The sequence below is a fragment of the Coptis chinensis genome, chromosome 7 (genome assembly GCF_015680905.1).
Source record: "Coptis chinensis isolate HL-2020 chromosome 7, ASM1568090v1, whole genome shotgun sequence".
Classification (NCBI taxonomy): Eukaryota; Viridiplantae; Streptophyta; class Magnoliopsida; order Ranunculales; family Ranunculaceae; genus Coptis; species Coptis chinensis.
This window is the reverse complement of record NC_141462.1, coordinates 82,331,249-82,342,849: the sequence shown is the minus strand read 5'-3', so window position 1 is coordinate 82,342,849 and position 11,601 is coordinate 82,331,249. Positions and strand designations below refer to the sequence as shown.

General features: G+C 33.3%; 2 protein-coding genes across 2 annotated transcripts; both read left to right on the top strand.

Annotated features, from left to right (window-relative positions):
• Positions 1 to 4,856: 4,856 nt before the first annotated feature.
• Positions 4,857 to 5,480, top strand: LOC147489343 (uncharacterized). The gene has a single exon (XM_086574618.1). The coding sequence runs from the start codon at positions 4,857 to 4,859 to the stop codon at positions 5,478 to 5,480; it is 624 nt and encodes a 207-aa protein (XP_086430744.1).
• Positions 5,481 to 5,510: 30 nt separating this feature from the next.
• LOC147489342 (uncharacterized) lies at positions 5,511 to 6,065 on the top strand. The gene has a single exon (XM_086574617.1). The coding sequence runs from the start codon at positions 5,511 to 5,513 to the stop codon at positions 6,063 to 6,065; it is 555 nt and encodes a 184-aa protein (XP_086430743.1).
• The last annotated feature ends 5,536 nt before the right edge of the window (positions 6,066 to 11,601 follow it).

The window sequence follows — 11,601 nt, the reverse complement described above, 5'->3', positions numbered from 1 at the left end:
CATTTGTTGTTTTGAAATTATTTTTATTGAGTTTTTAAATCGCTACTGACTATTGTGTTAGAAAGGAAACTTTAGGTTCCTTTGATGGAATTGAGCAAATGGATTGTTGGTATGGGGTAAACAAAGGTGCCATAAAAGACATTATGGTATATTGCACAAAAAAAAAATAGTTGGATATGATCATACTGCATTAATTAGTTGAAATAAAATGTTTAGTATCTTATAATATATGGACTATATAACATATTATATGGCCACAGTGTTCGTCTGGCCTGAAACATAATTAGAGTTAGATTGTTGAAAAATTGTATCTTGCTACTTAAAAGTAATGCACTAGTATATCTATCTTCACTGTTTTGAAGCTTGGATCATGTTTGAAGATTGAATTTTATTTTTAACATCCAAGTAACAATATTTGAGTCAATAGCTTACAAGGAGTCTTTGTTAATAGTTTGTCTACAATATTGATTAAGAACTTTGCGTGGTTGACTGTGTAGCACCCTAAAATTGTTAAGTTATTAAATTGTATAACTACATAAGACATAGAATGCACGCAAAATTGATGAATAACTGAAGGTTACATGTTTAGCATAATGACTCTACATGTTGTTATAGGATAAATCTTTTTTCAATCAAATGCATCATGACACATTAATAAATTATACTCTTTTTTATTAGTTGAATATGTTTTATTAGTTGGATATGCCTATTTTACGTTAACAAGTGGGGAATTTGATTTAATGTCATATTTAATGGTACTTTTGATGTCTTTTAACTGTGGGGTTATTTTTGGCAAAGTTAGTATCCTACCCTATCTTCTGGATAATCAGAACGAGATTGTTTTTAACAAGAAACAACTAAAGTCGTAGACTTGGATGACAAATCTTTGCTGTTTATTTCCAATACAATTTCAGATATTCAAGTATCTCTTATTCTATTGCAATTTTAAAAATTAGAAAATTAAATACAAGCTGAAGTTTGAATCAATCCACTTTCTATTTCCCATTTTGTAACGTTAACATATGGAGATGCATGAAAGTAATTCGAATCTTGATCCCGCAAGTTATGATAATGCTCAGCAACAACAACAGCGAAATCGGCGAATTAGGAAAAGAGATAGGCGAGCCAATATGGATTCAACACAGGTAGTCTAGAGAAGAGAGCGTTTACAAAGAAATTATTACCAACGAATCCGATGACAAATAAATGAAGCAATAACTGCTCAAAGAGACCACATGTGTATAGCGTGGCAAACTCCTCAATTGATTCCCACTGATGAATCATTACACTCCAACTATTTGATACCTCAGAGGATTACTCAAGTACTACACCAAGCTAGAAATATTTCAAACCAATTGGTTTGGGAAGGTCGTGCTACACAACGAAGGTGTTTAACTCATATAAGGCATTATGCTTGAACTTGGTAAATGAAGATTCAAAATTTATTGAAGCAACATCAACTGCGTCAGATAGTGTAAGCAATGATTATAATGAATCATTACCCTCCAACAATTGCATTCCTCAAAGGCTAACTCAAGTGCCACATCAACCTATAAATATTTCAAATCAATTATTTTGTGAGAATCGTGCTACGCAATGAAGACGGTTGACTCATATAAGACAATATGCTCGAAACTTGGGAAATGAAGATTCCAGATTTATCGATGCAACGTCAACTGCATTAGCAAGTGCTAGCAATGACAGTAATGCTAAACCCCCTTCTGCTAACTACTTTGTTGAGATTTCAACTCAATTATGTCTTGATAAAATATTGATTCCATGGATAGCATAATACTAACAAAATAAAATTGAACTTTGTTAAGTTCTAGGAATCCGTGTTGATAAAATTCTTGACGAATATGATATCAATACCATCAGTTCAAATGGAAATATCATTGATAACAGTAATAACAGTGAAGGCGAGCCTTTTGGAGGTTATACATCTAAACTTATACTTTCGTTGCTAATTAACAATTTTTTTTCCTTTGCTTATCGCGTGCAACTTTTATTTAATTTATAGACACAGATGCTGACCACGAAGATGTCAACATGGGTTCGACTGATTCATTAAGAAGTACTGATACTGTAGTAGTCACTGATGGAATTGGAGGAAATAATGAATATTTAAGAGAATATGTTGTTTCTGTGCAAGGTTAGATTGACTGCTTAAATTAAGAATATCTATCTAAGGTATTTAACTTCATTCAGTAACTAGGTTTATATAATACGTATATTAACTATCCAAAGTAGGTTGCCTTAGGTGGCATTAAGAATAGTCGACAAACAGGCTTTGTGACTAGAAGAAGGCGTAATCATAATTGCGCTCAAGGCTATAATAACTCTTTTTAAATGTAGAAACACATAATTTGCCACCGCCTCGGAATTGTTCTAAATGTCAAGCAAAATTATTCGATCGTGAACCACCCGGTTTATGTTGCTCAAATGGGACGATTAGTTTACCTCCTATGGGAGCACCTACTGATTTAATTAATTTATATACATCTCAATCAACAGTTGGTGTTGATTTTAGGAAAAACATACGTGCGTACAATCATGTTTTTTCCTTCACTTCTATGGGGGTGGACATTGATGATGAGCTCGCTGATGGTAGGGAAGGAATTTACACATATAAAGCTCGGGGTGCTATTTATCATCATATTGGTAGCCTATTACCAAGTCCATGCCACATGCCTAGATTTTTACAAATGTATATATATGACACAGATCATGAACTTATTGATTATCGGATGGCTGAAAATAGAGTACTAGACCGACGGGTATTGGCTATCATCCATAACGTTTTAAAGGAGAATTCATATGTCCAAATTTTTCGTCAAGTGTCGCAACGATTAACAGCGCCGAATGTTCAGCTGGTTATTAAAGATAACCCAACAGGGCTCATCAATATAGCATTCCTACGTCTTCTCAAGTAGCTGTGATTTTAGTTGGTGGTGAAGATCCAAATAACCATAATGAACGCGACATCATAGCTCAAAGAATTTCTGGCGAATTCGAAAATGTTCCAGACACGGCAGGCTATTATGATCCACTTCAGTACCCTCTTCTACTCCATCATGGCAATCCAGGATATAATTTACATATGTTTCGTTCCAATAGAGCATGACTTACATGTCAACAATTTTATTGTTACTTGCTACAAGTAAGCCTCTAACTTCTATTTTCTAATATTTTGTTATATATATATTTTTTTAAACCCAATTAAAAAAAACTAATTTCTAATTCCCTTATTAGATTCGACCAGATGATATATTCCTTCTGCTCTGTAGTGGTCGTCTTTTACAACAATACAGAGTCGACAACTATGTTAAAATATCAACTTTAAGATTGAGGTGGATATGTGATCACCAGCAAGAAATAAAGGTTGAACTTTATCAAGGATTGCAAGACTCTTTAAGTTCGGGGGAACTTCATTCAGGTATGCATTGAGTTTAAAAATTTATAGAATTTAGTCAAATGGAAAACCTTAAATTCATTTTTTATTTAAATTGAGGGCAATGTGGGACGCAAAACAATTTTGCCTACAACTTTTATAGGATGTCCTCGTGACATGCATCGTCGATATCATGATGCTATGGCATTAGTTCAAAAGTATGGGAGACTAGATTTGTTTATCACAATGACGTGCAATCCGTCATGGTCAGAGATCATAGATGAGTTGTTAGAAGGCCAAATTACAAATGATAGACCAGATTTGATAGTAAGGATTTTCCGTGCCAAGCTCGAAGAGTTGAAAAATGATCTATTCACTAAAGGAATCCTTGGAAAAGTGGTAGCACATGTTCATGTAGTAGAATTCTAAAAAAGAGGGTTGCCTCATGCACACATCCTTCTAATTCTTGATGATGCCGACAAATTAACAACTGCAGATGCTTACAATAAGATTGTCAGAGCAAAAATTCCAGATCCGGATATTGAACTGGAACTATATGAGATTGTTGCTAAACACATGATCTATGGTCATTACGGTAATGTTAATCCTAAATGTGTCTGCATGAGAGATCAAAAGTGTACAATTTTTTTTTCAAAACAATTCATCCTTATAACTAATCAAGGAAGCGATTCTTACACTACATATATGAGGCGGGACAACAACGTTTTTGCTATTGTTAAGAATCATGGTCGGCGTTACCGTGTCGATAATCGTTGGGTTGTTCCTTATAATCCATGGTTATTGAAAAAGTACAACTGCCATATCAATGTCGAAATATGCTCGAGTATTAAAAGTGTCAAGTATTTGTACAAGTATATCTACAAGGGTTCAGACCGAGTGGCAATGGAAGTGACGTCAACAAATAAAGATGAAATAAAGCAATATGTAGATGACCGTTAGATTTCCGCAAGAAGCCCTTTGGAGAATCTTTGTATTTCCACTCAGTCAAATATACCCATCAATATATTCTTTGCAAGTCCACTTGAAAAATATGCATGAGATAACCTATCAAGGCAACCGGCTCATTGAGGATGTTTTGGCTGATAATAGGAACTCTCGCACGATGTTAACAGAATTTTTCCATCTGAATAGCATTGATGTTGCTACTAAACAATATATTTATCATGAAATCCCTGAGCATTATGTGTGGGATAAGTCAACTAAGCATTGACAACCAAGAATTGAACAAAATCGGGTCATTGGAAGACTATTTGCAGTTTCTCCTCTATAAGGTGAGAGATTTTACTTGAGGGTGCTGCTGAACCATGTTAGAAGCCCAACATCATATTAACATCTGCAAACTGTTGGATCTAATATATACCCTACATTCAAAAAAGCTACTGAGGAATCGGGGTTGCTATAAAGGGATAGTGACGTTCGCCAATGTATGCTTTAAGCATCAAGAATGCAGATGCCATCTTCTTTACGAAAATTATTTGTTACAATTCTGGTCTATTGTAATCCTATCAGAGTACGTGATTTGTGGAATGAATTTAATAGTTGTATGGCCAAAGATTACGCCTCAGCGAGTTTGAACACAACATATGTGACAGATCGTTTAATAAGCAAACTTAAGTTGTTGTTGGAACAGTATGGACAGACAATTTTAGATTATGATTTGCCTCAGATGAGAGCTCAACAAATTGACCAAGATGATATATCAAGTTTGGTCACAAAGGAGCTTTCTATTCCCGTTATTTCAGAAGATCTTTCTTCTATAAGTAAGCTTAACCGTGAACAGAAAATTATTTTTGACCAGATTATTAGTTCTGTTCAACAAAGGAATGGTGGTGTATACTTTGTTGATGGGCCTGGCGGGACAGGTAAAACATATTTATATAAGTCCATTTTAGCAAAACTCCGTACAAAGGGACAGATTGCTATTGCAACAGCTACATCGGGAATTGTTGTTATCATGATGCCTGGAGGTTGTACAGCCCACTCTAGATTCAAGATTCCAATTCCAATTACATCCACTTCCATTTGCAAAATAAGCAAAGATGGCAATTTAGGGAGTTTGTTCAGGTAGGCGAGCATACTAATATGGGATGAGGCTACGATGACACATCGTTATGCATTTGAAGCACTTGAGAAAACTTTAAGGGACATCACAGACAGTGAATTACCTTTTGGAGGGAAAGTTTTTGCTATGGGTGGAGATTTTCGTCAGGTGCTACCTGTTGTTCCTCGTGGTACAAGGGAACAAACTATTGATGCATGTATTACAAGCTCACCACTTTGGGATAAAGTTCATGTTTTACGTCTACAGGAAAACATGCGAGCTAAAAATGACCACGCTTTTGCAGAGTTACTGATGGCTATCGGCGATGGGATTCAACCAATTATTTATGAGGAAGACATCATTGAACTGCCAAAAGATATTGTCATTCCGTGGGAGAATGAGCATTCACGTCTGAAGCTCATAAATGAGATCTTTCCAGGATTAGATAGAAATGTTGGTAACAAAGACTACATGATTAGGAGGGCAATAGTAACTCCTAAGAATGATACTGTTCATTTATTGAATAATGAAATAATTGATCGCTTTCCAGGTGAAGAAGTCATATATTACTCTTTTAATTCAGTTCAAAATGACTCTCGTGGTCTATACTAGCAAGAATACTTGAATTCAATTTGCCCCAGTGGTATACCTCCTCACAAATTGAAGCTAAAGTTGGGAGCTCCCATTATACTAACGAGAAATTTAAATCCTAAAAATGGCCTATGTAATGGAACAAGACTTATATGTAGAGAATTTGACACGCATATAATTGATGCAGAAATTGTCACTGGAAATTCCGTCGGTGATCGAGTTTTCCTGCTACGCATTCCATTGTGCCCCTCTCAGGATGCAAGGTTGGCATTCGAAATGACTAGGAAAAAATTTCCTATCAAGTTAAGTTTTGCTCTTACAATAAACAAATCACAGGGTCAAACCATTCCAAATGTTGGGGTCTATTTGTCCGATCATGTTTTTCCCCATGGCCAACTCTATGTTACTTTATCCAAAGGAGTATCACAAACTACAACGAAAGTTTTAGTGAAAAAGGGAACAATAAAAGGTCTTTCTGGAACTTACACTAGAAATGTTGTCTACAACGACATTCTAGATTCTTGCAATGTTTAGTTACAAGTGGTAGGTTTTGCTATTGTCCGGCTAAATATTACTTTGAGCACATATATATTATTTTGTATCTTGCTTAATTTATATGGCAACCAAGTCTCATTGGTATACAATATAAAACCTAAAAAAAACATACATTTCAAAAATCCCTTCAATTTTTCATGTGTACGTTCAGTCAGACTTTAACCTAACAAACAAGGTTAACGATGTGTACTGATTTTGGTGCACAATTTAACCATTTTTTTTCTCAGATATTGATATGATTCAAATCGTTTTTATTTAACTCAATGCTTTTATCCTTGTAGTCTATTTTGGGGGTGATTACAAATAAGTTAAGAGGTTTTTCAGAACTTATCAATAATTGAAGATGGGCTTGAGCGATGCTTTGTATAATGCATATGATGTGCTTGATGGGTGAGCAGCTTAGCGTAATTAACCAACTACAATCTAAAATAAGATTATAAACAACTTAATATCATAAGGTATGTGGCTATTTTTGAACTGTGTGAACTTTTCAACTTATCAAGTTTAGATATCAGAGGCCCGTCATTCACCAACAGAGCAGGACTTAATAAATTGAATTAAGTTGATTGAGGGGTTTGGTTGTTAAAATGATTATCCATACTTGATGGGTAGACTCGATTAGACTTAAAATAAAGTGATACAATAATGTGCATTGGCGATACATTTATTCTCAAAAAAAAAAAAAATGACATCTGTCTTATTCAATATAATTTACAAGCATGCTAGAGCATGTAAATGTGGGCAAGTACATATATTTCTCCTTATATAAAAAAAATGCAAATCTAACATATTATGAAAATGTCAATTATTGTGATATATGATCATCTTGGCACAACCCCACTCAACCATTCTATTATGCCAAAAGATAATTGTGGGGGTGTGTGTGTGTGTGTGTGTGTGTGTGTGTGTGTGTGTGTGTGTGTGTGTGTGTGTGTGTTTTTTTAAATATCAAGTCGGTCGGTGGCGTAGTCACATTTGAATAATAGTTCTTAGGCGAACCTTATTATTGTTCACGGGAGTCAAATATGGGTATTTTTCGTACATATCCAAATCTTATCATTAGCAAATGAGCATTAACTAATAGTGAAAACGAGATAGAGAGATACAAAGATCCGTTATACATTAAAATTTTTTTTTTTCGTCAGGTGAAATTCTTAATGAGATATCTCATCTATGGTTGATAGGTAGACTAGATTAGACTTAAATTAAACAGATGCAATAATATATATTGGCCATATATTGATTTTAAAAATAGTATGGACTCTGTCTTATTTAATTTAAGATAATAGTTGACTACGTTATAGTTCTTAGGTAGACCTTATTATTGTGCACGTGATTCAAATGTGGGTATCTTTCGTACATATCCAAATCTTATCATTAGCAAATGAGAATTAACTAATAGTAAAAACGACATAGAGAGATACAAAGATCCGTCATATATTAAAATATTTTTGTGTCAGCTAAAATTATTAGTAAGATATTTCATCTGCGCTTTATGGGTAGACTAGATTAGACTTAAATTAAAAGATGCAATAATGTATATTGACGACATATTTATTCTAAAAATAGTATGGACTTTATCTTATTTAAGATAATAATTGTCTAGGTTGTCTATTGACATATTTAAAATAGTATATATGTTATGTTATATTCAAGGTAATAATTTACTAGGTTGTATAGCATAGACATATGGACTAGATTATATTATCTCAAAATATATAGTATGTATTCTGTCTTATTCAAGATAATAATTAGTTAGATTTTCTAAACTAGATACATAGACTACATAGCCTAATCTAAAAAAAATATGGACTCTCTCTTATACAAGGTTATAATTAACTAGGTAGTCTAAAATAGACAAAGACTAGATTACCTAATGTTGTTAATGCACTAACTTATATAATATGTTCGCTCTTTCTTTAAAATTCTTTGTTTATTAAACAAATTCGTTAACTTAAACAAAGCATGTTCAATTAACTTAACAACACTTATTCCTCAAAGTACCTTTGATATTTAAAATATTCCTTTAACCTTCTTCCTCACATTTAAAATTCCACTCAACCATTCTAAGAGGCAATTAGAATATGGTAGATGAGTTTTTTTTTTTTTTTTTAATAAACAATTAGTAGGTTGCATAGTGATGATGGGGTCGTCTAACTCTAAAATGAACATAATTACCACCGAAATAGTATGTATTATGTCTTATTCAAGGTAATAATTACTTAGGTTTTCTAAAATAGACATATAGACTAGATAACCTAATCTCAATATAGTATCGACTCTGTTTTGTTGAATGTTATAATTAACTAGGTAGTCTAAAATAGACATAAAGTAGATTACCTAACGTTGTTAATGCACTAACTTATATATATAACCTGTTTACTATTTCTTTTAAATTCTTTATTAATTAAAAAAAATCGTGAACTTAAAAAAAAACGTGTTCAATCCACTACACAAAACTTATTCCTAAAACTACCTTTGATATTTAAAATATTCATTTTACCTTCTTTTTCACATTCAAATTTCATTTTCTGCACAACCCCACTCAATCATGCTAAGAGGCAGTAATAACATTGTGGGGGAAAAAAAAAAAAAATTAAAAATATAAAATTAATACGTTGCATAGTTAAGGTGGGATCAAACAGCTTTGAGCCACACATTGTTATCACGGGCGGGATTTAAATTTACATATATGTAGTACATATCTAAATCTTTACGTTTGCAGCAATAAACTTGTTAAATAGTGTACATAATGTAAAGAGACATCCGTGTCCATGACACATTAAATTATTATTTTCCATATCAAACGAAATTATTGTTAATAAGATTTATCATGCACAGTTGATAAATCACAACCCTACTCAATCATGCTAAAAGGCAATAATAACATTGTAGGGGAGCAAAAAAAAGTTAAAAATATAAAATTAGTAGGTTGCATAGTAAGAGTGGGGTCGAACAGCTCTGAGCCGCACATTGTTATCACAGGCGGGACTTAAATTTACATATTTGCAAAACATATCTAAATCTTGAAGTCGGCAACAATAAAGGTATTAAATAGTTGACACAATGTTAAAAACCATGAGTGTCCGTGACACATTAAATTATTATTTTTTGTGTCAAACAAAATTATTGTTAATCAGATTTATCATCCACAGTTAATAGAACATAACCCCACTCAATCATGCTAAGAGACAATAATAACATTGTAGGGGAGCAAAAAAAGTTAAAAATATAAAATTAGTAGGTTGCATAGTGAGGGTGGGATCGAACAACTTTGAGCCGCACATTGTTATCACGGGCGGGACTTAAATTTATATATTTGTAGTACATATCTAAATCTTGACGTCGGCAACAATAAAGTTGTTAAATAGTGTACATAATGTAAAGAGACATCAGTGTCGTGACACATTGAATTATTGTTTTTCGTGTCAAATAAAAGTATTGTTAATCAGATTTATCATCCACAATTGATAGATCACAGCCCTACTCAATCATGCTAAAAGGCAATAATAACATTGTAGGGGAGCAAAAAAAAAGTTTAAAATATAAAATTAGTAAGTTGCATAGTAAGAGTAGGGTTGAATAGCTCTGAGCCGCAGATTGTTATCACGGGCGGGACTTAAATTTACATATCTGCAAAACATATCTAAATCTTGAGGTCGGCAACAATAAAGTTATTTGATAAGCACCCAAAACTGTACTATAAAACTTCATAGAGACATAACATTTCAGTTAATTTTGTGTTTAATAATCATGAAATAATCACATTTTCGTGCTTTTGCAGATTGGAGCAACTAATATAAAAATGATGATAAAGCCAACATTTAAGCACGGAATAGGGAGTATACATAAGCTTTCCGATCAAGCCCATGTGAAGCACAACAAATCCGGACTAAAGCCCTAAGACTCAAACAGTACAGAATCAAGTCAGGACATGATTACATGCACAAAAGAATCAAACTTTTGGAGCTCATATCTCTTGAACCTGGACTCTGATTTTGGCAAGTAAGTTGTCCAGATGATCAACACGACTAACTCTATCTCAGGCCAGAAATTGCAGAAATTGATGTCCGGGCCTACCAATGGACCCACCTTCCGGGCCCACAAAAAGAGATGAGTTATCAATCATGGAGCATGTCAAGACAAAAATATCAAATTATTGGTACAAATAGACACCTTGCATGTAATTAATGAGGTTAGATGAGATTATGTACTAATAGTGAAAACAAAGCAAGGTGTCACTTTGTTTAGAAAATGTGTGGATAAGATGGAAATAAATGTGTGTGTTTCACATGGGATGTAGGGAGAATGCTCTAATATGAGAGAAAGAAAACAAAACAAGGGCATTGACTCCATTTACTTCCTTGATTACTTTTCCTTTTTCCATTCCTTGTGGAGTAGTTTAGTTTTAGTTTTATGTAAAAAAAACTTGTAATAGTGTTAATGGGGAACATTTTTAGTTTTTGAATAAACTTCATCATTTCTCCGTAGGTAATTAGTGTTTTTTTTTAGTTTCTTTTCTTCTTTCTCTCTCTCTTTAACAAATATATCTTGTAGCTTTCAAACAATCCAAAGATCTTGAGCTAAAACCCTCCCAAGGGGAGGGTTAATGATGCTCATGTGAGGATCAGACTACAAATTTAGGATTCTATAATCACTACTTAGAGACTTAGGTTATATTTTTCATCCTGTCCCAAAATGACAAAGATTGACCAATATCTGATCAACTGTTGTAAAATAGAACTAGGAGTTGGAATGATATTTTAGAGATGAAATATCATTTCAATTCCACATACTAGCATGATATGTTTAGAGATAGATATATTGTGCTAGGGATTGAGATGGTAGTGACATTTTTCTAAAAGACTTGTAGCTAGGCCTTGCATGAGTAGCTTAATCATCTATCCTTCCATTCTTTTTAAATTACAAGTTAAAAATCTTAGTTTTTCCGTTTTTTTTATGTCTCGCATTTCAAGTGTCTGTTAGTATTTAAACAACAAAA